The sequence below is a fragment of the Patagioenas fasciata genome, chromosome 1 (genome assembly GCF_037038585.1).
Source record: "Patagioenas fasciata isolate bPatFas1 chromosome 1, bPatFas1.hap1, whole genome shotgun sequence".
Classification (NCBI taxonomy): domain Eukaryota; kingdom Metazoa; phylum Chordata; class Aves; order Columbiformes; family Columbidae; genus Patagioenas; species Patagioenas fasciata.
The window spans coordinates 22161661-22189291 of NC_092520.1; the positions used below are offsets into that span (position 1 = coordinate 22161661).

At 42.2% G+C, this 27631-nt stretch overlaps 1 protein-coding gene across 9 annotated transcripts in view; it reads right to left on the reverse strand.

The window, feature by feature from the left end:
- Window positions 1–27631, reverse strand: part of SPATA13 (spermatogenesis associated 13) — a 153660-nt gene that overhangs the window by 26974 nt on the left and 99055 nt on the right. For 6 of the 9 annotated variants that reach the window (XM_071804272.1, XM_071804303.1, XM_065830702.2 and 3 more), the window contains exons 2-4: window positions 19376–21172; window positions 5955–6317; window positions 2877–3021 (exon numbers count right to left, since the gene is read on the reverse strand). In XM_071804272.1, coding sequence (XP_071660373.1) covers window positions 2877–3021; window positions 5955–6317; window positions 19376–21172 — 2305 coding nt within the window. Of the gene's footprint in view, window positions 1–2876; window positions 3022–5954; window positions 6318–8461; window positions 8667–19375; window positions 21173–22997; window positions 23097–27631 lie in introns of those variants that run through there. The other 3 variants (XM_065830711.2, XM_065830728.2, XM_071804298.1) reach the window with 3 other exon arrangements.

A 27631-nucleotide genomic window follows, 5' to 3' on the forward strand; every position in this document is an offset into this window, starting at 1 on the left:
CCCAACCTTGATGAACTGGGAAAAGCTTGATCATAGTGTAATATTGTAGGCAAACATCCAGGACAGGATACTACTTGAATTAAAGACACTTAAATTTATTAATCTAAATGTCAGAACCCACATTTGAACAAACCATCTAAATCCGCAGGTATTGCTCACAATTATTAACACAATAACACAGCTGAGAGGGCGATCTGTCTCATCCCAAGGAAGTTCCTACTCTTAACCTTCAATGACTGCAATGGTTAGGGTCCCAGATCAGTTGTTTACATGTAGATACTTAGAGCCATTTGAAGATATCTCGCTGGCTTCCAGTTGTCACTGAAGAAAGGAACAAGTCTCCCATAGGTCCTCGGTCATGCCTGCCAGCTGCAGGAGATGCTCAGGTACCCCACACAGCAGTGGACCCTGGGGCAGGTAACTGAATCAAGCCCTAGTCCTCCACTGCCTGAAATGGGTGTTCTGATGTTTAACTCTTATGTAAATGCCTGCATCTAGACTAAATTTAGGTGACTTAAACTTGAGCTGAACCCCATCCTACCTACTCAGAGCTGAGCCTATCTAAAGGAGTTCACCAGATCACTTAGGCAAACTCAAGTCCCACACCACAATATGCAAAAAAAGATGGCTTAGTTTTTAAGATACTTATAAAAAATTGCTCTACTGTGATAAATAGGTAATCTCTTTAATACAATTTAACACTTGTAACCCTTTAAGCACAAGAGTAGCAGTATCAGTCTCAAGGGAAGTTTCCCTCACATGTTGGCTGGTTATTATTCTGTCTCCTACAGCATGATGATTTGCTATCTTGTAACAGCTGTTCTTTTAAAAATTTCCATCTCCAATTCGACCTCCCATTGTTATAAAAGTAGACATGCAATGTATTAGGCTTCAGTAAGGAACTAAAATAAGATACCACTGGTTCTTAGTGCTTGGGTTTAGAATTTCTTTCTGTAATAAAGGGCTTTTGTGCTATCAAATTTCACTGTACATGACCAAACAAAAAACTCTCACATGTTCAAAGACAAGGAAATGCCTTGTGAATTTAAGAGAAAAAGGAAAGAGATCAGAATGTGTGACACCAGTTACTTTATTATTTTCTGCTGGATCTTTGCAACTGCTCTCAAACTGCAAAGTCCATTATATCCCCACTTTCTTTCAGGGCTTGGATTTCAGAAGCTTTTCCTGCTCAACTTCTATGTTTATTGCAATGAGGCATAGAAGTCATATCTAGTATAAACAATATTGCTTTGGCTTCATTGTTTTGAAAAGTGGCAGAAATCTTGATTTGTGTATTTGTCATCCTGATGGTTATGTTTAGGAGACCAGTTATTCGAAAGCTAAACACCTGGAGAGATACTACTCTCAGACAGTTGTCTAGGTAACTAATATTATTTCATGTGGTTTCCAAACATGAAACGGAAAGGATAACTAAAAATAGAAAAATAATTCCTACTCTAGGACACTTTAAGTCGCTTTTTCTTCAAAACTAGCTCATGGCAAACCTGTTACTCTGTGCACAGTCATCTGGAATCATTGACTGAGGTACCACATAATCTCAGCAAAGGTTGCAGCATTAGATGTCCAATTTACCTTCATGTCTAATCTGGATCATTGAGTATACTGAGACATATACAGCAAAAACACATGCCAGACATGGGTTTTACAGTAGTTCCCCAATATTTTAATACAATATAAATTAAAAGGAAAGTACTAATATAATCTATATAACGTATGTCATTGTTACAGTTAGAAATTCTCAAGTCTGTTCCCTGGAGAGCCCTATCTGAAGAAAACTGTCATGCTCCATTGAAGACTGGAAAATGCAGTTTTAATACATTCTTATATAAATTAATTTGTGGTTGAGGGATTTTTTGAGCAGAATTTGGACATCATTGCAGCTAAAACTTAGCTTAGAACCATAAAAGCCAAGTACTGACTAGTAAACATATGTATAATTTTAATAAAGAAACATTGAAAATGCTATTTGTTAGGTTTCCTGCTTCAGTCATGACAGGCGCTGATGCAGACACCTTCACTTATTCTCTCCACAGAGAGGCAGAGTGAAGGTTCCTGGGAGTGTTTTGCTCACTACTAACACTGAAGGATATATCATAATTTTGCTTTTACTTCCGACTTTTGCCAGTGAAACATGAATAACTGTTCAGATTATGCCCATGGCAGTCTGAAAGAACACAAATGGTATCAACCCAGGTTCTGCTGGTCCCACCTGCCAAGAAATGTCCCACTAGTACTAGATGAGACTTTGCATGCTAATAGTAAACAGTTACAGCAAACATACACAGAGCACACCAGAGAGCCTGATAAAGGGTAATGCTTCCAAAAAGGCAATCTTTTCCAAGAACCTGTACAGCATGTACCAGAACCCTGGCTGGGCTCCACTCACCACTGCGTAAGCAACTGCAACTACATACAGTTCTCTGAAATAAGCTAATTAATTATTTAAGGTTTGCCTATCTAGGTAGATAAGCTGAATGCAGGGCAAACAGAAAATTAAAAACACATGTGTGGTATGGCTGTGGTTTGGGTATGAACTCAAGCATATTAGACCTTATTTCCTTCATGATCTCTTATTATGTTCAGGCAAGTATGTGAATAGCGAACGAAAAATATAGGAATGGAAGTGGTACAGAAGAATAAACCATAGCAATGTCAAACAGTACATGTGAAATGCAAGTTTTACGTGAATACAGCAGCTACTAATGAGAAACTCGCAAAACAAAGCAACTGAGTTGGGTACTACTTTGTCAGGGAGTTAATTTGTGCCCTTTTGTGTTCCACAGTATAATCTACTTCCCGACCAAGCTGGAGTAAGAAGTTGAGATCTAGAAAATTAAAAGACTTGCCCATCTTACCGTTGGATGTTCTCATCTGCCGCCTTCGTCCCACCCGGTCCAGGCCAATGGGGGTACTTTGTGAAAAGGTGAGGGGCCGGAACCTGGCGGAAACAGCTTTATAAGGGGGGACCTGGTGTGCTGGAACAGGTGGCCGTGTTGCAGGCTACAGAGAAAACAGGAAAATCCAATATTAGTAAAGCTACCAGCAAGTCCAACTGAGCAAAACTCAGGCATGAGGTCTCTTCAGATAGTCCAGCTAATTACAGGGCCAGTAATATCCCCTACTTTGAAGTGACATTGCTTAAACACTGCATACTATGTCCATCAGCATTACAGAAATTATTTATTACATTATAGCTCTCAGTTACATTAAATACTCCACAGCCTTCTGCTATGGCCAGACACATGCTATAATTTTCATCTTGTAATGTTCTGGGATCGACACTGCTTTGAGAACAGCCTGCACAATGCAACAGCTGGAAGTTGTGCTCATTTCCTGGGACACCTGCTTTCTTCAAACAAATGTATTGCTTTTAAGTAAAATAAATATATTTTACAAGGCAAAATAATTGGCTAAATGATCCTCTGCTCTGAAGATTCCAAGAGTCTCATTAATAAGAGGTAATATCAAGTTCACTCACAACTTTATCTAGAAGCCATATTCTTTAGTTAAATCATTCATTTGCTTAATAATGATTAGAGAACCTACCCATTTTGTCTGCAAATTGAGTTTAATTTTATGTCAACCCTGAACAACTTCACATTAGCCGGGCTGAATGAACTTGCATAGACATTCAACATTAAACAGCCAGACCTCAGCAGACAAGCCTCACAGAAACTTGTCTTTGCATCTTCTCTTATCTTTCAGGTGTTACTTCTCACAGCACCCCTTCTACCAAGTAACCTGAAAGATGAGAGTTGGATTTTTTGTGACCTCTTGAAACTGCTATGAAACCAAAGATTTAGTGTTGTTTGAAAACATTTCCTCACACCTGAGCTGTCAGACCAAAACAACACACAACAAAGAAGGGATGAGCACTACACTCTTCAAATATTCCTGTGGCTTTTCAAAGCTTTTAAGAAAAAAATCAGCAAGGTGAACATCAGTCTTTGAAAGCCCCTCATAAAATACTTCTAGCACATGTATTCCTGCTTACTTAGTCCTTTTTTACATTCCAGCTACTAATTTACCTTCTAATATGACTGCCAAAAACTTCTGTGCATGTTGAATATGATTAAACTACAACCTCATCTTTAAACCTCATTTCTTCAGTGCTTTAGCAGTAAGTCAGGATCCTACCACTGAATAACAACACAAAAAGTAAGTCAGCTATATTGCAGCAAACAGCTAATAGAAGTAGTGTCAGTTACTATATGCAAACAGCATATAGCAACAAAACTATTTATTTCTGGGCAATCAAAATTTTCCTGTAAGGCTTCAGTCTGGATCCCTTCCCTGGACAGACAAGGATGTGCTGTTGTTGCTCAGTGGCAGGCCCAGGAAGGCCATCATTTGGGTTAGAAACCTGCCCCGCTTGGGAACGCTTCATAGTTTTGGTCTTGACCACAGTGATCTGGCACTGTGCTCCTTTAACCCGAGCCAGCCCTCGCAGGAGCATCAGAGCATGGAAAGAGTTAACTCACATGGCTGCCTTGATGCATATTCCTTCATTAATAACCTGATGTGAGCAAGGTTTTGGAGAGATCAATTTGTCTTCAGCAGTAAATGAAGAGCTTGGAGAGCATTCAATAACTTCCACGGTACACCAAGAATTATTTGGGTTGCTGATATTCAGTATCACTTGAAATAGATGTATTAGAGTAAGATGGTCTAGAATTTTTAACAATAACTCTTTTCTTTTTGTCTTCCAAGCTAAGTAGTGATAAGATTAATTTTAAAATATCCCAATTATATGGGGTTTGAAATTACTGCCTTTGCCCGGGGAAAACACTCACTGGCTTCAGTTGGAGTTTTGCTGCTACAGACTTCAGGATGCATTTTTTCATCGGGGAATTATAAAGAAAAAATATGCAATATACAATAACAATGTTCATGCTAAAAATTGCTTTTCACAGGAGACCTAAAATCCTGCCATTGTTTCTGCATTTTATTTCAGTTGGGGGAGTACTGCACCCATAAACGACACTGCATTGAACTTCCCAGCAAGAGACCGAGTGGCATGAGAAAGATTAAGAGGATTCAAATTTCATTAATAACCACTGGGAGTACATTTTTTGAGGATGTAAATACTATTTTTTTTTTCCTTTTTTTCTGTTGCTTTATCATCTTGACAATTGCTTTACATAGGAGTCCTCCAGCTTTTCTGGAGAGTGGAAAACACCCGCTCAGTGCAGTACTACAAAAGCCCGTGAGGCTGAAGCTCTGTAACCAACTACAAGATGGGGCCACCACCATCATCACAACAGCACCACTGTACCTGCTCAGGACTACCTGCACAGAAAAATGAACTCGTTTTATGTTTCAGAAGTTTTTCTATTTCACTTGCTATTTTCTTACAGGCTTTTTTTCCATAATCACCGTTTTCTTAGACTCTTTATTTCAATAATTCCTTCATTTATTACCAAGTTTCTAAAGCTACTTCCTTATTAAGTATCATTGCTATGCCAATACAAAGATTTTGAACAGCACAGCTGATGCCACAGATTTTGAACAGGCCTGCTTTTGGATAATTTGAAATGATGAATAAAAAATGTTTTACTATCCTATTGTCTGTACTCTTCTGTTCCTCAGGCCCTACACCCTGTAAGGTGACTAACCACACAGCTGTATTACACACAAATCAGCTCTTATACACCAACATGCGACATAACAGCCATTCCGATAAAGAAATAAGGTTAATTTACAATATGGAAAAAATTATCCCAAAGTCAGTATCAGTTTTATTTCATGCTGTTTTCTTTTCAACAAGACAAAGTAATTAGTGACCAGGAAAGCAGAATTGTAAGTACGTGATGTCAGCTTGACAAAAGGGAAGGAAGAGAAGGAAGCATTCGTTCTATTTTCTAGGCTGAAGATAGAGACAAGGAAGTGAAAGGGTCTTTTGCAGTTTGCAGAGAGCACATCTCTTATCTTACTTGTGTCAGCAGACCTTCTATCTCTTCTGCTGGACCGCTGCCATAGAAATTGACCCCACCTATTACAGAGATGGGTCTTCTTTTTCGCCCTCTGTGGTAGCCTACTGTATTGCTTTGGATCGCAGACCTGACAGAAGCCAGTCCTGGATGATTTTCTCCATCTGTGCAGTCTGTCTTCTGAGACTCCAACGCAACTGTATCTTCTGGTATAGAGAGACTTCTGATTGACATTTGGCCGTAGTCTGAAAGAGGTCTGGGCCGAGATCTTTTTCCAGAGCCCCATCTCCTGGGTGCGACCCTTTGTGTGTCTGTCTTTTCTTCATCCTGGCACGGGGACTTCTTCCAGTGGTCATCAGAAACAACCTTTTTAAATGTGAACAAGTCAAATAAGCCACAGAATTTTCTGATACAATTAATTTTAGAGTTTTTCATACGGCAGATCAACTCAACATTGCTAAAAAGAAAGCATTACCGTAAATACAACAAATGCAACTGACGGTTCAGGAAGAACTGAGTGCTTAACAACCAACCAGCAGCACCTCTTAGACAAACGTGACTAATAACACTAAAACCTTACCTATTACCTCACCAGTACAGACAAGCCCTATCATAAACACTGAATTCACAGTACAATGTCTTGAAAAGACAGCTCTGGCACTCACAGCACTTGTTCCCATGCACAAGTAGGATGCTACATCTAACACCACTGAAAGAAATTCCACCAGCACTCTTTAGGTCTTGACTTTTCACCAAAGCCTGCAGTGACAGTACAAGCGACAATGGTTTCAAACTGTAAGAGGGTAGATTTAGATTGCATATAAGGAAGAAATTATTTACAATGAGGGTGGTGACACTGGAACAGAAAGCTGTGGCTGTCCCATCCCTGGAAGTGTTCAAGGTCAGGTTTGATGAGGCTTTGAGCAACCTGATCTAGTTGAAGATGTCCCTGCCCATGGCAGGGGAGTTGGACTAGATGATCTTCAAAGATCCATTCCAACCTAAGCTGTTCTATGATTCTGTGATATTCCTCTGCTTTACTTCTACCCAGTGATGAAAACAAACAGTAAGGCTGCAGTATGACTGCTTGCCGATCCCAGGTAACTGTGAGCCGATACCAAAGTGGGCAGCGGCGCTGCCTCCGTGTGCTCACTCCCACTCTCACTTGGGTCAGATCCAGAGATTGTGCAGCCACATGCGAATTGGGTGAGTGAGCTCATCCACTTGGGAAGGGAGAAGCTAATTTTCTATATGCTCAGGGAGGTTATAGTCATTTGGAGTAGGACCAGAGACACGTTACAACACAAATACAGGAAAAACTGATGGTTTTTGAGAAGAAGCTTGGAAAATGAGCATGTTGTTCCTATTAAACAGCACATCCAGCTCACGGAGGTTAATACCTATAGGTGTCATCAGTGTACTGGTACTGCAATTTTGGAAATAAAATAACTTCAAATAAAATACTCGTTACAAGGAACATTTTAAGCATTTCAATGTATTTGAAGTAATACTACTGTAAACTTCTCTAGCAGAACCCCTGCAGTTTTTATTTCGAGAAAAAATGCTGCACATAAAAATTTATTACCACCTTTCCCTCAAATTTCCAAATTCTCAGCATTTCCTTGGATTGTCCTGGCTCTTCTATAAAGAACAGAAAAGAAACAGAGAGAGGAAGACAAGTGTTTCTGGGCTGGGTGGCAGTTTGCACTAATACCTGGAGCGAATTACAAACTCCAAAGCACTGCTCAGCAAGTGAACACTGTCCCAAGTTCTCATACAAATTATAAACAAATTCTGACCTTTTGTAAAAGAACCAGTCTACTTCTTTATTAGGATAATTTTAGACATTCTGAGAATGTTCAAAGGTAATAAGCTTTCCAGTAAAGAGAAGCATCATTTTTTCTGTCTCTGGCTACATTTTGTTTATCTGTTTCAGACCAGATGAAGACATTTCAGGTATTGCATATTTGGAGCAACCATGCAGCCTAGAACTAGTGTTTTACACTTATAACAGTGAAAGGCGACTTCTCTTCTGTCACCTTCTTCTCCACCTACCATTTGCAACCAGATCAGTAAAACTTCGATGAGCCTTTTTTAGAAGGTCACCTGATAGAGTAGGCAGATTTTGTTTTTTATCTGAAAGACAGCTTCACTGTATGAAACCACTAGTGGGCAGAGTTATTAAATAGTCAGCATTTTAACATGATTACTGCAATTAAGGTATGAAAAATGATCAATGTTGCACATTGCTCTACATTCAATTATTTCACTTACAACATGAAATTCATTCTAAATAGAACACTTGCATAAATTTTGAGTTCTATGGCATCACACCTGTCACTCAAGCATGCTTCAGCTTCTCTGCAGATTCAGCCATTTTAATAGTAAGAGGAAATAATTCGAGAGTGACTCCCTGGCTGGTGCACCAACACAGCTTCAGCAAAGCTGTCTCTTAAACCAGCCCCTCCAAGGTCAGCACAGCAAAATCACAAGTTAAATAAGGTTCTTACCTCAGAATCAGACACAGGTAAAGGGTCTCCACATATGCAGTGACTGAGAAAGGAGCTCACAAGGGTCATTTTATGTTTCTGTTTTGCAAAATCTTGTCCGTAAGAGCTACAAACATGAGCACGCTCTCTGCATAACCAGTCAGGCAAAGTTCATCCCATGATCCTGTACTTTTAGACTGAGGGAAGGACACATCACGTGTTGTCTCCTAATCTGCTTTTTCCACCCCTACCTTGAGCAATAACATTTGCAAAGACAGGACTGCTCTCCTGCAACACTACAGCTACAAGTAGTGACTGACCCCAATGACAGTGAGATTAATCTCTGCTGTGCAATAAACAATGCTGAAGGACGTGTATTTTTAGGCTTAGACCTATAAACTGCATTGAAGAATACTAATAAAACAGAAAATGTAATCCTCTCATAGCAAAAATCAGAGGAAACCAGACCGATAACCTCACATTCCTCTAAGTGACCTATCCAAGCGGGACCTGATCAGGTGACCACTTACTACTAGAAATAAAATATCCAGCACAAAACTCATAGGCTCCAGTATTGCAGTCCCTTAAGCATAAGTGTGGTTCTTGACACCAACGAAAACATTCTGAGGAAAAAATTTTGTTCCACCTATCATTGGGTTTATACTGGTGCAGCACCACTGATCTCACATGACCTTCTCTTGATTAATCCTTTCTAAATAAAATCAGGTTTATACAATTATTATTGGTAACATCTGTAGACATGCGCAGAGATATACATGGCACTGCATACAGGATGAAAATCAAAATGCATGCACTGAGTCATGTATTGTAGGTGTTGGTCAAAAATTTCAAGGAACGTCAATATTTCTGAGAAATAGAGGTCTAAGCTGAACTTCCATTGCATTTTCTGAAATTCACACCTGCTAATCTAGCAACAGCACAGGATCACCAATGCTAGCAATCAAGATTATGCATCTTATCTTTTAGGTTGCATTCTCAGTTGGGTTTCTTCTGAGACTGCAAACACAAACACATCTATTTATTTATACTGATGTAAATGAATTAGTTTTATCTGGACAGCTAAATTCCTATGACAGCATATTAGTTAAATTGTTGTATTTCAATTGTTTTCCTTTTTTCCTGACAGTAGCATATCTGTAAATACAACTGTTTAAAATGAATATTTACTTTGATCCAGGTTACACTTTTATTTGCTATAGTTCCCATGTAACATGTCGCTCTTAGGGTGGGATTTGGGTCCAGATTCCCACATCTCAATTTTGATGTCTGCAATGGTATGTTTCCATGTTAGCCAGATGTTAAAGCTGTCATCGTAACCTGCAGAAACCTGGTTTGAGATTTTGTTGCCTGAACATTGGCACCTGGGGCCATTTCAAATGTCCTAAGGGATCTAAAATAGCTCCATGTACCGTGCATTCTGTGAGCATGACACAGGACCTACGGGAGGTGTGGGCCATCCAGGAGCAGCCCCTGGAGATGAGGGGGAACCAGCCAGGGCACCTCCAGCAGCACTTGGTGCTTATGTTCAGGTAACTGAGTTGAGCTCCCAAACAGGAGCATCAGTCAAGCCTACAGAGCCAGCCAGCCAGGCAGCACTGTGGGCAGGAATCAGGTGTCAAACCAATTGCAGGTAGATGTAAGATGGCAGCTTCCCTGCAAGGTGCTTTGCAGCCATGCACAGCTGTCTTGGATATCTGCCCCTCATTGCACTTGACAGTTATTTTTAGGTAACTCGGCTCAGCTCTAGGTGCCACTCCCAGATGTGCTGTTTCGGGTGTGCTTCCCAGGGCCCCCTGACCACACTGACCTGGCTACAGTGGGTGCTTTCCCAGGCTGCTCCCAAGTAGCCAACTCCACTGCGGAGTCTGAGCCCAGACAGACCAAAATCTCTCCTTTTCCTGGGCCCACGCTGATTTCCCAATCCAGGCACAACAGCTTCAAGGACTTAATCATGATCTCACTGATCTTGACTTGGCATTGGTACAATTTAGTGGCACATGACTGCTGTCAGCATTCCCTGTTACTGATTAATACCAATGTAAGCAATATCAGCACCAGGTGTTTAACTAATGAAATCTTAGCTTAGTCTTTAGAGCCAGGTGAGAGCCAGGTTCTGCAACTATAACTCAGGCTATGGTGTGTATTTGATAAATTCAACATCCAAAATTGTCTTCAGAGGGAGCACTACCCATGGAGCATGAGATCTGATCTGTACAGTAAAGAATCACTTATATGGATGCAACTTTTATCAGTGAAATGGCAAAAAATTTGCCAGTACCTGAAATTCCATGGCAGGACTTTTACTGGCACATTTACACCAACCATGAATAACACTTCATCCCATACCTGACCACATGCTCCACTGCAGAAGAAGCCTAAACTGTAAGCCTGACCCAACACAACCTGCTGCTGGTCAGCTTGCTGCTGTCGATATGCTTGCAAGGGCTCACATACTGTTGCCATCACGCTGACAAAGAAAAAACAATTCCTGGGTAAACTTTTGTTAATGTAGTTATGCCAATGAACTCCCTAATAAAAATAAAATCACAGCTCTATAAGTATGCTAATGCCTGTGCAGATTATTGAGGCTCCTTGCCCACTAATCTGCATTACCTATCTGGATTTTGTAAATGTAATTTTTATGTTATAAATGCACGATACAATTAATGCTTCCTAACACGTACTTATAGACAAGTATGGCAGGGGACACTTCAATCTCCAGCGAGTTTTTTCTCTTGCCGCACAGGAAAGGTTGCGGGATCTCTTTTTCTCTAGGCCGTGCCTGTTAGACACTCTTCAAGCTTATTCAAAGTCCTACTTCAAAAAGCTGATTTTAATTTAAAGTCAAACACCTGTGACCTGCAGAGTACCTATTAATGTTTGGATTTCACAGCCCCTACGTGGCAATCTGCTGGGAGGTCACGGGTAGGTGCCTCTTAGATAAGGACCTTCAGGTTTGCTGCTCTCCAGGGGAAAGAGCATTGTCCTCCCTTCCCGCAGCGCTGTGCCACAGGCCCACCCGACAGGGTCTTGCTGCTCCTCCTGCTGCACACAAACCCCCAGGGAAATGCTGCTCAAAGGTATTTTATAGCTGTTTTTCACTAGACCAACTGGCCCTTTTCTGCCTTTTTTTTTTCTTAGCTCCACAGTAAGTTGCGTTGCTTCTTGTTTTGGTATCTCTGTATTTTCGAGCTGCCTGGCTGAAATGCAGCCTTGCTAACTACAGCTGCCTTTTTCTAATCCAGAGAAAGAAGATAATAAAAAATCTAATAATTGAATCATAGAATATCTCAAGTTGGAAGGGACTCATAGGGATCATTGAGTCCAACTTCCTGCTAATGTCTTCACAAGAAATGCATATTCACTTTGAAATACAATTTATAAAAAGGTGTGATAAATGAAAAAAATCATTCTGGCTGAGAATAAATTACAAAGAAAACCCAAGTAGGCTGAGAAGTTTCAAACCACAATTACTACATATTTTCAGTGAAAACTTGTGATGGACAATCAATCGTCCTTCTGTAAATTACAAGGCTTAAAAGCAGAAACTGAAATACTTACAGGGAAAATTCCTAGTGTTTGCGCTATGTTGTGTAGGTAGCTCTGTATTTTGATCACATGCATACGCATTTCTGTGTATGTTTAGGAGTCTATATAAAAAATGTACAAACTTCTTATGCTAGCAATGACAGTTTTATGCCAGTATTACAACTGGTGACTATTAAATAGTTGACATTAACTGCCAAATGCTAGGAACTCAGTAGTAATATTAGAATTGATTTTTCAATTCACATAAGGTAGCAAAAATATAAAAGAGCAAGTGATCATGACCTAGTGATCATAAATTATTTTATCACCTTCACTTAACAGATTAAAAGTCCAAATGACACGTCTCCACCCAGGTACATGATAAAAGGTAACCTTTGCACTTTTTCTTGTTGCTAAACAGAAGTAGGGGAGCATTAGCTGAAGTTAATTTATCATCATTACTAACTGAAGTCAAAAGTTTGTTTTATGTTTCATGGACATAATCAATATTTTTATTTGCAAGCTGTTGTGATAGACACAGAGATTATGAGACTCCAGATACAATACAGCCTCCCAGAGAAAATATATGTATTGCTTGCTTTCCAGATTTTATAAAAAGATCCTGAAGTCTTATGAGGGCCTAGAGATTCCCTGTTGATCCAACAGGCTGAGAGTTTGCAACAGTGATACCATCACAGAAATAGTAACTGTGGAAATAATTGCTTTTACTGTGGCACCAATTCAGTCCATGTTTGCATCCTCTATCAGAATTATCAAACTAGTCCAATTCACTTACAGGAATGAAATTTTCATCTATTCCTTTCTAATTAGGTGCAAATTGCACTATATTCTTTTTCTCTACATCCCTCTGCCTCCTCTGCCACTAGCATCTTTTCTTTTTAATTAGCCTTGAGAAGATCCCAAATGAACACATTGATTACCTATCCCAAGCATGCACAGTGCTGTTTGACCAGTGGTCTGTAAGACAGGAGAATACGATCTGTGAACAACTGCAAAATAAGACCTTTAAGAACATATGCATTTACAGCTATACAAATAAGCAAAGCAGAAGAAATCAAAGTAATACAACCATATTCAAAATTTACTATAAGTTTTAGTTGCTTTGAAGTTATAAACATTATAGCAAGATAATCTGCTTTTCTTTCCCCCCACCCAAAATCTGGCAGACCCACAGTTTAAAAATTTGCAGAACACTGCATCAAAGGTGGACCCCTAAAGGAATACCACTGCACTATGCTAATATGAGCTCCTAGAATGAATATAGGAAAAACTGTTTTGTAATAAAATAAAATTACATTACTGTGCCTGGTAATATAGTAAAATCAATCCCCATTAGCAACAGTAACTACTGTGGTAAAACACTAATTTTTAAAGCTTTATAAACTGGAAAAAAGAATATAATTCTGCTCTTGAGATTTGTTGACACCAAAGCAATTGTAGTGTTTTAACTAACAAACAGACCTATAAAACTGCATTAAAAGATCAGGCTATATAGATACAACCACAAACAAAATTTGGCGATGTATTTCTAAGCCATTTTTGATTCAGGTTTGCTTCATTTAACCTGATCCTTGAAACGTGCTTATCACAATCAACAAGCGTAATGTTTTCCCTCTCAGCAACGTGCCTTACCAAGATTACCAAGTTCACCTTCGTAATATCCATGTTTCGCAGATAAGGAGCAGACACAAGAGTTAAGTCATGTAAATCACAGAGGAAGTACAGGGTTGAACTGGAAATGACAGGCGGATCTCATGATTCTCAAATCTGTTCTTCAGCCTCAAGGATTTCCTTCGTCCTCTCCTCCAAATTATTTCCAAAATCAAATCAGCTAACATTTCCTATTGGCATAGGGGAGTCTGCGGAAAATGTATTTGCTTCGCAGGAATAATCTCATCAGTCATATAAAATTGCAAGTGTGCTAAAATCAGAGAACTGTTTCCACTAGTTTTCTGGTGACTGATACTTGGGAATGGCTGGGTGATGCTCTAACCCTGTCCCTTTTTTACTTCAGTATCTGAACTGGAACAGCAAGCATGTAGTGTATAGTAAAGGAGTACTCAAACCCTCCACCTCTTTTTAGAAGATGTGTAGGCATTAATCATCCCTAAATAAATCCCTAAGTAATTTTTAAATCGACTCAGAACACCCTAGATCAAGTAACAGGTCTAGGAAAAAAAAAATCCATTTTCCTTTTATTTGTCAAAACAAGAAACTTTTTCCAGGCTTTGTAATACCCACTGGAGAACCTCAAAAGCCAGAAGACAACCATGGGCTGGAAGTGGAACTTTATGCTAGCAAAGCATCCCACCCAACATCCCACTCAGCATCCTGCTCAGCATCCACTACCACAAGCAGCACAGCAGCCTCCAGATGCCAGAAAGGGGAAACACAGGCAGCCCAAAGGAAACTCCGCAGCTGCCTCTACTCAATTTGGACATCACAACCTGCTAGCATCGAGACAGATTTTCAGCACTGACAACTCAACACCATGCTCGATATAAAAAGCAAATGACACGGCCAGAAGTGCCGTTCCACTCTCTAGGGTACTATTACTCCTGATCCCAGGGCAAGAAGTGCCTCTGAGGTGTCAGAGGAGAGAAAGAGCAGACATCTGACACTCCAGAAAGGCAGAAGAGCATGAATGCAGTAAGGATAGGGCACAGCTTGTGAACTGCAGTGGAGTCCCTTCAAGCTCCCCCTTTCAGCATCCACAAACCCTTTCACAGGGATGACAATACCCCAGTTTTCAGGAATGGCAAATTTTATTCAGAACTGCAGAATTACTCAGTCTAAAATTTAACCTGACCCAGAATTTGGTTTACTGTCACCACTGCCTTGTTTTTCTTCCTCCTAGTAGAGGATACAGCAATAAAAGATTACAGGCTGTACTGCATGGCTGACATCTCTGCTGCAGCAAGTAGGAAGAGTTTGTGCTGCGACAGGAAAATATTTGTGTCTTTGAGGACTCCCTTCTGCATAATTTCAGTGATCAGTTCTGCAGCTTGAGTTTGTAGCGATGCATAGTGGTTTCTGGTTTAGCTCTGGGCAAGTGCTCCTGGAATTCACTCTTTGAGCAACTGTGAAGACATTGTGTGAGGTATCCTGACTTGTACAGGACAGCTCAGGCAGTTTAGTGAAAATCTAATGTCGTTCAGTCTAATTGAAACCTCAGTTTGCCATCAGAGATGCTCTGAGAGCCTGTTCCAGTGCTCTGCTGCTCTGTTCTCAGGCCCTGTAGACAGCAGGATCAAAGTGTCACCAGAGTGGTGAGCTCTTGCTTCTAATTACAAGCCCCACAAGAGTAAATCTAGTTTAAGAAGTTCCCCCCCCCCATATTTACTTTGCCTTCACAGTTTAGCATATTTTCAGTTATACAGATTAAGATGATTAAACTACACTCTTAATTGCATGTGGATGAACCACAGGTGAATAAACCCAAAAAGAGTCCAGAGAGTTGAAACCAACTAGCTCCCAGCAGGGGTGCTCGTGCCCAGCCCCACAGCACTCAGGAGCTTCTGGTAGGTGCCAAGGAGGCCCATCCTTAGCTCCTGGATGCTCCATGCTCCTTGTGGGTATTGAGCATGACCACATCCAGCCACCAGCCCTTGGTCCTTCACTGTGAGGACACTCTGAAACAAGAAACAGGGAGGACAGAGCTGAATCCTCTGCATATTCTCACCCATGCAGCTCTTGTTTTCCTCTTCTTCTCCATAAGCTGTCCCCAAGTTAAGCCACCCATGCTCAATATTCAGAGCCCAGCGACCTGTACGGGACAGACCCGCTCAGCTCTGCCAGTAGCTGGGTGCTGGGGGACTGCACGATGTGGATTAATTTGGAACACTGACTTCTGCATAGCATGAACATAGATAAGACAACAGACAGGTCTTAGAGGACGTAAAACACAGTTTGCACACAAAATGTGACTCAGCCCTCATTATAGCAGAATTACCTCTTCACTGTAATTTATCTTTCTCTTACAGTCATAAAGTAGTAAAAAGTGTGGTGTACTGTGAAGCCAGATGCCAGCATGGCAACTTAAATAGCAGGTGCTTTAAGAGCTTGTGAAAGACTAGGGGAAATGTCCAATAACTTGATTTGTCTCTTTTTGTAACAAATTCAGAACAGTGCTTGTTTACGTAGCCTTAGTGACTGACACAGGCCAGTCCAAAGCAAAGAGTTTTTGTTATTTACAGTGACACGGGGCTCTTTTTCAGGACAGTAAAGACTATGCAAAACAGTCCAAATAAAAACTTGTACTTAATCATCTCTCGACGCTATTTAAAAGCAACATACTGAATGTAAGCGACAGGGGCATAAAGCAGACTGGGAAAGCAAGGGCTGTCACATATGAGTTCGGGTGACTCACCCCTCTGCAGCTTCAGAAGTGCTGCAGCAGGGATCCAGGCTGCACTCAATTAGCTCTTCCCGGGAAGCAGCCTATGGCAGGACCAACAACCGAGGAGGCCAAACACTCCCCCTGCTTCAGTCTAAACCTTGGTGAAACCAACAAAGTGACAGAAGTGACAGGATCTCAAGCCTGAATCAGACAGGAACAAAATCCTCCAAAACATCAATTCAGGTAAATGGATAGATGCCCTTGTGTAAATACTGTAAAATCAGCTTTACAGTGTTGGGTAAATGCAGGGTAGAAACATTTAGTTTCCACGTTTGGGAAAATATAGAGATTAACAGGTTCCACAGACCTAATTTGCTGACTAATCTACTATATGAGTGGGTAAGCAAATAAAATAGCTTTTCTTCCAACTACAGCAGCCAGCCCTTAAAGGAGAACACGTTTGAGCCTGACCACTTAGTGCCTTGTAAGCTTTGTACTGAAATATGTCTCCAAGCCACAGAGATTTTAGTGGTTGTACTGGAATACATACTGGCTTTTATATGAAATCCATATAGAACAAAAATGCATGAAATATGGAAACTGTGCAGCTTTGTCCATCAACACAATGTATTTAAGGTTCAAAGTCTTAAAAATTCGGGATTTACATTCCTCGGGATTACATCTCAAACAATTGTTGAGAATGAACCTGACTGTCACAGGAACAATTTTCTGGGTGGGTACAGTTCTGTAACATGGAGGTGTAAGGTAGAGTTAAAAGTGAATTGTAGTCACACCTCATTGTGTGAGCATGCAGCATTCATAAAAGTGCCTGCGGCCTGAATAAATTCCAATTGAAAAATAACCCGGCATAAAGAGACGATATCTTCCGTACCAAGCTACCTCCATGCTGAGGGAAGCATGTTGTAAAGGAGGAGGAACTGAGCAATGGAACCCTTCAAAGAAATGTCAGGGAGAAACCACACCACCCTCCCTGGTTTGTAGTCACCCTGAGCGCCACAGCTTTAGGGTTGTGCATGGGATGAGGAGCAGGCGCGGAAAAAAGTAAAGACAAGAGTTTACATTCCTTGCATAGTAAGACAGTAGTAAACCCTGCCCTGCACAGGTCCTGCTTCCAATCCACAGCTACCACCTTCAAAAATGTTGATTTTTGGACCAGAAGAGAGGTCTGGATGCAGCTGCACCATGTGGATGGGCACAGTTGTTTTGCCATTCCCAGAGGGCTCAAGGCAGCACTCACAGCAGTGAGGGGCCTACAGGACCTCGCTGCTGCCCCCTGGCCACCACCTCCTCCATCTCCTGCAGGGCTCCATCCCACACCTGCTGCCTGCGCACTGCACAGACCGAGAGCTGCCAGCAGTGCACACGCTGTGTGTACACAACTGAAGGAAGCACTAAAAGGCACTCACAACCAACCTAAAATACGTTATAATATAAAGAGAACGTTTAAATTCCATGCTGGATAATAACAGGATGCGGTGTTAAAATTAAAACTGCGGTAACTTTTATCCACCTGATGTACACACTCGTTTAAAAACTATACTGGTCTGTCAGGAGCCAAGGGGAGGGACAAGCTGAATTTCTCTTGGGTTGTGATCACAGATCACCACTAGGTGGTAGATCAGTAGCATTAATTTTACTTCTCATTTTATTCCTGAGAAATACAACTGATGCATCTCCACACTAGGGCTCACGCCCCTTCTGCAGTGGGAAAGCACGATCCTAAGTGAGAGCTTTGGAAAAGTCGGATGGCTGTGGCAAATCTGGGAGTCCACCTCAGAGCCCCAACATTTATACATATTGGGTTTATTTTTCCAGCCTTACCATAGCTGCAAGCACTACAGTAAACATACACGCTTTTCTCCTGCAGAAGGACAATACTGATAAGTTCTGTAACCATTTACAGTCAGTTGGCAAAAAACATGCCAGTTTTTTATAAGTAAGGCTGAAGTTTGTGCAGCTGCAACAATTGCCTTTGTCTATCTCATACCTAAGGTGTAAGATAGTTTCAGTCCAACCGAGGTGGCTTAAAAGATACCTCAGCTTTGTTTTGTAAATAGTTTCCATATTCATACAGATCCAGAGGTGTTTTTGCCTCAGTGTATTTTGCCCAATGAGCAGCAAGCCATTTTTTGCTGCCTTACCCCGAGTAGCTCAAAACCACATTACTGTACATTGCCGGGGCTGAGGGAAGCCACACTGTTTCAGATAGGTGCAGGATATGTCTGACAGCTCTTCACCAACACTGACACGTCATTGCAACTGCTCTAGTGCCAGCTCACACAGTACTTTAGGTAAAGGCACAGGGTTATTAAGTGAACTTACTTCAGAGGTGCTGCAATACACGTACTCATCTCCTGGGAGCAGGAAATCATGCATTAGGTGCAGTAAAACACTGGTGTCTTCCCCAAAACATTAATAGCAACACACGCAGCCCAGCATGTAAATTTGCAGGCAAATAAACTAACCCTGAGCATGGCCATGATTGCATAGTGAAAACATCGGATACAACTGAATGCTTAAACATCTATACTGTATCTTTCATGCCACACTGGTCTACAAGTACTACCATGTTCTGCAAGGCTTCCACAGGCAAAGTGGTTTACACTGAATCAACACTACTTTAAAATATACAGACTCTTGAGAGACCTTTCAGCTTGGAAGGAAACACAGCCAGACCGTGCCTAGGCTGGTAAAATCTGACAAGCCCACATGACAAGGTGATATATCTGCAGGGGGCAACAAGCTGCCCTTGAAAATGTACATAAATAGATTTGCTGCCAAAACTTTCTTTGATATTAATGCAAAAAGAAACAATAATTTGATGTTAGCATCCAAACAGAATATATTAAAGGAAATAATTGCTGTCAGCATATTTTAGCAATAACAAGCTGCCGTAGCCATTAGCATTCAGGTTATTTTGCATTGTTTGCATTGTTTTGCATTAATAAAGACAAAACCGGATAGATATATATACATCTTCTAGAGGATTTTGCTTTCTTTCTTACCTCTTCCTTTTTCTCTTCAGCACCAGAGGCTAAATTGAGGCTCAGCTGAGAGTGGCTGCTTATGCCACTATCTTCATTTCCATCATCGTAGTACACAGTTTGCACCGAGTCCTGGAAGCAAACAGGATTCCTGCCGAGCTTCATCCCCGGTACCTCAACCCTCTCCTCACTCTCCGATGAGCTCAGTGACAACGTGCTGTGATGGTTTGGGCACTGGAAATTCATATTGCACTTCACCTTCTCTGCAGTAGGACTTCGAGGCTTTGGAGTAGTCGGCCTGACTGGAGCGTGAGGGTTTTCAGCTTCATACATAAACTGCTGGGTAGCTTTTGGTTCATCTGAGTCTGAATAAAACACTTCATTGGGAAATGGACTAATGTCATTCAGTGTGGGTGATAAGCTATCAGAGTCTGGGATACCTGATGACGTCGTGAGGCTTCTGTCTTCAGCAACAGCTACATTCATCTCAGCCTCTTTATCCTGAGCAACCGTGGGGCTTTGCAGACAAGGTGTTCCTGGCAAGGAAGAGTCTGGACTAGACACTGGGGAGGTGCATCTCTTTCTGTCATGATCTGTGCTGCTGGAAACCCTGCGGGAGTAGTCATCATGCAGTCTGCTGTTTGACCTTGTTCTCTGGGACTGCTCGCTGGGAGAAGGAGCCATGCTCTTAGGGGCATCCTTCTTCCATGCGACATCTGTAACGTTACTGACAAGTTTCAAAACTCGGTCAAAATCTTTTGCCCTGATAGGGCTCTTCCATCGCTTGGATCTCCTCTCAGGGTTCCCACCAGTCTTGTCCGAGTCAGCAGAAGTAACACTCACAGTCCTTGTTGGCATCTGTTTTTCATTTCCAACCTTGAGGTCGGTGAGGTTTGAGGTGGATTTCCGTTTGAACGAGCTTTTTTTCAGAAAGTTCAAATTATCTGAACTTTTGCTTCTCCGATAAATGATCCTGTTGTTTTCAGAGTCTTTCACCAAAATTTCACAAATCTTTGGCTCTGCAATGACAGGTGATGTTGGCCTACTAGAGTTGTGATGACTCTGAACTTTATCCGTGTCTAGCAAGTTTATGCGGCCAGCACCATAAGCCCGCCGGATGCTGCGTGAGCGATGAGTGTTCCTCAGGAAAGACTCATCGCTCTCCTCTGCATCAGAGCAGTCAGAAGCTAAACCATCCACTGTGTTCTGGAAATCATGTAAAGGCCCCGAATAAGAATACCTGTTAGTCTGAACTCTCATCATTTCCCCGTTCGAACCATGTTTGTCTGCAGCGTTCTCATTTAAGATGTCTGAGCATTCCTTTGTTTGAATTCCTTGGAGAACTGAAGATTTCAACTTCTTGAAAGATCCCATTTTTTTGATAGAAGACAAAGCATTCCATGTGGATGAGTTGCCCATCAACACCAGGGAACGAGGCCTATCGGAGCTGGAATTAGCCCGTTTACGGGGAGTGGTGAAAAAGCGCATGATTTTGGAAGGGTTGAGCTTATCCTCTTGAATGTCCTCTTCATAACTGTTGCTGGTGCTGTATCCCCCATTATGACTGACACAGGTACCTTGGTTTGCGGAGTCTTTATTATCCATAACTACACAAGTAATGGCACCGCCATTTCCACAGCTATTTGGAAACGTTGTCATGCTCTCGATGCTGTACGCATGGAGACTGAGGCTGGGGTAGCTCAGAGCGACACTGCTGTCTCCATCAGCTGACCTCGTTGCCTCTCCTTCATCTGCTGCACCTTGGTTTGTCTTGCTTTCACATCGCCTGGGTGAGCTCAGCTCCTCAGGCTGCACTGCCTGCATCAGGAAAACAAAAGCAATCATTAAAGAAATTTCCTTACAAAGTCCCCAGGTAAAAGCAGTTTGAGTCTCAGTGCAGGAAATAAAGGCATGCATGAAACAGAGGAATTCTTTGCTGAACAAAGGTGTGTTGCAGTGGTGGTGAGGAGACATTCATAACTCCTTCAAAGTATAATTGCATTCATTAGCAATTCAAGAGATCAGAATAATTTCAATATGTACTTGTTTTTCTAATGCTTAATAAGCTAATAAATTCAGTATGACTATCATGCCTACTTTACAACACAAAATACATTCACTGCACACATTTAGAGAGAGAAACCCTCAGCAACATCAATCCAGTGATCCTGCTCACAGTGCTCAGGCACTGAGTCCCAAGATATATGAGACGTTTTCATCCCAAAGTAAGAGTATGTCCACCAAGCACCACCTAATCCTCCAACAGCAGGCAAAGAAGAGGAAAACATACACATATTTTCCTACACTTGGTGCTGTTGGAAGACTGCATAACACTTGACTGTCTTACCTGTCCCCTGGCAGGTAAACTTAAGTTACATCAAGTGCACAGCAAAGTATTTTTCCCTAGCTGAAGAAAAAGAGATTCAGTAATATATGAAGCCAGAAGCCAGCCTATGCTGTCATGACAGTACGATGAAAACTTGACTTCGGAAGTGAACAAAGTCTCTGTGACTGGAACATGTGGTACAAGGGAATCCCTCAGCTGAGAGTAGGTCCAGCAGCCCAAACCATGCTGCAGTGTTCGGGAAAGCTGCGTGGGGACCCCCAGTCATGCCTCCCCTGCCCCAGCCGAGGGTCTTTGCTGAGCAGGCAGGTCCTTGCACCACCATGCTACACAACGATCAAAGGCCACCAAGATGTCCAGATCAAAGTTGGCACCACCAAGGTCATGGCACAGTTCTGTCTGCAAGGGCCAGCGGGACCTTCACCAACCTGCCACTGCCAGGGTGAGAGGAGGGGTATCCTCCGTGAAAGGAGGAGAGAAAAATGTCTAGCTGTGCTTGAGGGAGAGAGGTAGCCCCGGCTCCTTCTTTGTCTCCTTCCCACCCAAGTATCTGCGGGGCCTCCAAGGGCCAGCGCGGTGGCCACTGGCCAGCGGAGGGTGTCGGGCGAGGTGGGGGTCCGGCGGCAGAGCCCCCGCAGCCCGCCGGAGATGCCGGAACCTGTCGGGGTTTCTCATCGCGGTATCAGCGCAGCGAGCGGGCCCGGGCAGCGGCAGCAGATCCCGCAACCCCAACCACCACGTGAGACGAGGGAGTTCTGGAGCTCGTATCCACTGCTTTCAGGGCTGCTCCCTCCTGAATGCACTTTAAAGGAACTTTTGCGAGCCTCTGTCCCTCTGGGGATAAAAGGATTTTCTTGTGTTTCAGTGAGACGCCTGCAATCTCTCTCGCCGCGGTTTTTAATCCCTCTCATTCAGAGAGTCGCGGCGGGAGCCCGCCGGGCTGCAAGGCTGAGCCCAGCAGAGCCCAACCTGCCCCGCCACTGCGGCTCCGGGGCCCGGACAAAAGCCCGCCGGGCACCGAAACCTCGGCCTGCCCTTGGCCCTGGTGCTCTCGAACCGCTCGCAAAGTTCCACGCCGATATGCAACAATAAGGAAAATAAGACGCTGCTCTCGGTAAAAAAGTTCGCAGAGAAAGCGGATCTGGGAGAAACTGCACCTGAGCAGGCAGAAAGGGAGCGGGAGAGACGCAGAACAAACACGACGAAATGAGATTTTTAAAAATCAGCTCACGGCACGGAGTCTACAACAAACTTCCCCGCGATGCTACTGGGAGGCGACTCCCGGAGCAGCGCCCTTACCTGGGGGGAGCCGGGGGACCCCGCCGCCGCAGCCCGTCCCTGCCGCCCGCTCCCGCATCGCTATGGCAGCGGCCGCCGCAGCGGGGCGAAGGGCGGGAACGGAGGCGGGCGGGGAGAGCGGCGCACAGGGGCAGCCGCCGGCCGGGGGCGGTGGCCCGGCGGGGAGGGGAGGGGCGGGATCCCCCGGTTCCCCCGGCCGCCTGTGCGTGGAGCCTGCCGGCGGCTTCGGTCCTGCCCCCCGGGAAGGGTCTGCGCTGCTCCGCCCGCCCCGAGGTGGCTCCCGCCGGGTCCTCAGCGCGGCCACTTGCCGGAAGGAATCTCCCTGCCGTTCGGCGTGTGCGACGGCGGTGCCCGAGCAGCAGGCATCCGGCCACGCGAGGATGATCGTGTTTAGTACCTTCAAAATGTCATGCGTGCTATCCCCGCATCGCCTCACCGCTCACTTTGCCTTTATAGGTACGTCTGCTCTGCTCACCTTTGTTTTTTGTCACGGTCACAGGCCTTGCACAGGCTTCTCTTTGTGCAGGGTTGGCTAACACGTACCAGTTCTCACCCCTTCCCAAACACAAGTTTCTTTTCCCAGCTATAATCTGTGGGTTAAACGGTCCACTTCCTTACACGATATCAATGACTCTCCTAGTAAGCCCAAACTATTTGAAAAAAGCCTCAGGTCTTTTGTTGCTCTCTTTCACCCCAGCAAAGTATACTTAGTAGCTAGTTATGTATTCTGTAACAAAACAATTCAGAAGATAGAAATGTATTTTCATTTGGTATTTAAATTGGGCTGGGACCCCATTGTGTTTGTGGTGTCAAACACAAATTTCTTACTGGTGAACAAATCAGTGTATTTTCCTAAACACAGCTTACTTTCTTAAGCTTAAAAACATATATGCTGAAAAATAAGTTCTTGCCATCAGCAAGCTCTTTTGGATAGTCATGCTTGGTTCTCAACTGTCTTTCAGTCCCAAATCTGGACAACTTTTTGGTTTGCCACTGATCCTCAGAGTTAACAACATGAAGAACATTTTATGCACAATCTGAACAGTGCTCATATACTACAAGGAAAATTTTGTGAGACGATGTCTTACAGCCCCATAACAACTGGTAACCCTTGCTCAAACAATTTATTGTCTAAAAATATTTCTGCACTTGAACTGGCGCTGTAGACATAACTAAAAATGTTTTAATGTACCTCAGATAAGAGGCAAAATGAAAATGGGACGACACGGATTTTGTCACAGAACAGACACTCTAAAGAAGTAACAAAGGCCATCAGCGCCACTGCCTCTCCTCTGAGACTGGTGTGACTGTACAAGCTGTAATTACTTCTCTGGAGAGCCGCATAGACATACTCTCAAAGGCAAGGTGTAGTTAGGGGATGAGGCAAACAAATGGGTTTAAGGGATGTAGGTCAAATGAGGTAGCAAATAACTCTGGGAGTGACCACAGGATTCTCCAGCAGTCAGCTGCAGCAGGCACAGCTTGCCAGCAGCCCAGGTTTTGCTGGCCTCAGCTTTATGGTACGTCCCACGGAAGGAATGAGTTTTGAGGCATAACTCAAATGAGAGGGTAGAATGGTTGCTTTACTGTGTTGGTCATGGAAAGCAAGAGAGAAATTGACATTAGGACTGGAAACACTGACACAGTATGGAGAGGGTCTATATGGACCATGGCTCATGATCTGTGTTAGCTTGGGACTATCTGCAGAAAGTTCTCAAGTCAGTGCAGGCAAGAATTATCTGCTTCAGACCATGGGAAAGGAAGTCTCTGAAGGGGGATTCAGTGAAGGTGCAGAAATGGCCAAGCACCTTAATGGCAGCACCATTAAGGGAAATATTGTTTAATTGATATGAGACAAGAAGTGTCTAAGAAGTTAACTTCCAAAACATTTTCAACAGGTCTTGTAAACTTATCTCACAGCCTTCTAGGAGCCTGTGCTGGCCTTTTAAAAAAAGTCTAACAGCACTATTCAAACCTGAATTTCAATGGATTTGTGTTCCTATGTTCCTTTCCATAAATATCCCAGCTATATCCATCACATTAGTTTTGAATACCTTTTTTAATCTGCAGGCCCCCTCAGAGAAGGGAACCCTTAGTTCCTCCAATGTCCTTTCTACCAGCTGGACAAAAAGACAAAGCAGAAAAAAATATTGAGCTGAATGGAGCCACTAATCGAGGTCTCTTCTTTATCCAGCCAACAGTGATTCTGGAACTTAAGAAATTCAAATAAACGGAACCATTCTTTCAAATATGTTAAGTTCATCAGCAGGTTAAAAACTGCTCGAAGAGACAGAAATTATGTGAGAAGGTACTGACAGACTAACAAGATGTTTGTGAGAACTCAGATTTCTTAGAAAGCCATGCTAAAAGTCTCACTTCACATAATTAGGTAAGAACATCCTTGTATGTCATATTTCCTAAATGTCATTACATTTAATAAAAGAAATACCTAGAAAATTGCAATTACAGATATAGCAGTATTTAGTCAATTAGACGTCTGTCAAGTTTCTAAAAGTAAATACTATGGTTGTAACCTTCCAGACTTGTTTGTCATTGGTTTTCTACTGGTAGTATGCTAACTCTCACAGGTTTGTTTAGTCAGTCTGTCCTTCCACATGCGCATAGTATTTAGCGAAGCATGGATGCAGCACACTAATGAGTGTGTCTGAGAACAGGATTAACTTCCTCTACTAGAGACCAATAATTACTCAAATATTTTCTTAAATCTGAATATTATTTTAAGGCTAGGAAGTGTATATAGTATTCAGGTGCTGTCACACCAAAGTTTAGTAAAACGATACAAAGCAAAATTAATCAACAGAGCTGCCATGAGAAAGAAGGCACATCACTCTTCTTGCTTTTAACTTGCACTTTTTTCCAGTTTCTTACAGTATCTGAAGAAAAACAAGCCAGTGCTTCCTCAAAGTTACAAACCAGTGTTCCAGGAGATTGAGCCTTCCTATGTGAAAGTTTGTCCACAATTCTAAAAAAAAGCAAAATGTCATCTAACTTTCTGATTTTAAAAGGTGCTTTTGAAGTGGCATTCCTGGCTGTTTTTCCAGCTTCTTTGTTGCTTTATAAGATTAATACTATTTGCCAATAAGAATTTTTTAAAAGTTGTAAATAAGAATGAATTCATAGCACTTGCATGGGTATTTCTGAAAGACTGAGTTGTATGCTGTGTTATTTACAGGGTAATAGTGTAACTCCAGATGAGTCACAAAGGCTGCAGTGAACTGAGAGACAGCGCCAGCATCACAATTTATGGTTGACAGAGTACAGTAATTTATGAAGAGAACTTTGAAAATAAATTCCAGATTGGTATATGCATGAGATTTTTAATAGTGATTTGACAACAATCATTGCACTTACTGGAACAAAAACTAAATGCTTGGTTTAGAAGTCTGTAATTTAAAAGAGGTTTAATGTGCATGTGACAAGGAATGAGGAGGATTATTCCAAGTGTGATACAGGTGGGAAAGGATTACAAAAAATGTGACAAGGGAGGAAAAACATTGAGTTTTAATGATGAAGGAACAACACCCCCCACTTTTAACAGGTAGTGATAAATCTCTTAGCTTTCCCAAAATAGCAAAATGCACATTTATGTAATAAGCAAGTCACTCAAATCTGAAAAATCTAAATGAGAATGATTCTTTCTACTTAGTTTACAAATCATCAATTCCGTTCCCACAACTATTATTTCTTTCATGGTTTGTGTATAGATACTTTCTAAAAGTATATTTTAAAGTAGCGATTTTTTTAAAAAGGTACTCTTTTAAGAGAATAATAATAATAATAATAATTTTAAAATAGCCGAAAGGAGTAGCTTTAGGAAAACATAAAAGCATCTGTCCTACTTCAACAGCTATTGGGTAAAGATGGCAAAGGAAGTGGATCTCTAAGACATACTCTAAACTAAGGAATGACCAAATTTCATTGTTAGATGCAGGATTACTGAAATAAGAGATCCCTTTGCTTTAAATGACAGTATCTTTTCCAGGGTGCAGTACAGAGCTAATGCTCCAATTCTGCAATTTGCACCTTCCTTTTACATTCCAGGCAAAGACTCTCCTGCAAGCAATTAACCTCCGAGGAATCTTTACACATTGACAGGTCCCAGAGGGGGCATTAAGCTGAGTCATATATCTATTGACGTTAAAGGCAACTCCCCCACCGACTTCACTGGGAGCAGGATCAAGATCTCAATTTGTTCAGTTTAGAAGTGAAAGAAGAGGCTGCTAATTATTTTCATCTGTTTTATATACAAACTGTGTTAAATTAATGCAGGATTTTCCAATTTGTATGTATCTGCGAGCAAGTTAGTAATAATAAATTGAAAGGGGTTTTCCAAATTCAAGACCTCTGTCGTCTTGGCACTGAAAAAATCCATTCCAGAAAATGAATCATGTTGCTAAGGAAAACACTCAGAGGACAGCTTGGGTTAAATTGTTGTATTAACTTCGTAATTTGCCCAGGGAAAGTCATCATTGCCCTATGCAGGAGGCTGCTGTGCTACTTCCGAAAGGCCAGTTCCTGTTGCATTTATTTTGCTGCTGATAAAGGCAATTAATTACTGACCGAAGTGAGAAAAGCTTATCACAATTTGGTCTAAATCACAACACACAACAAAC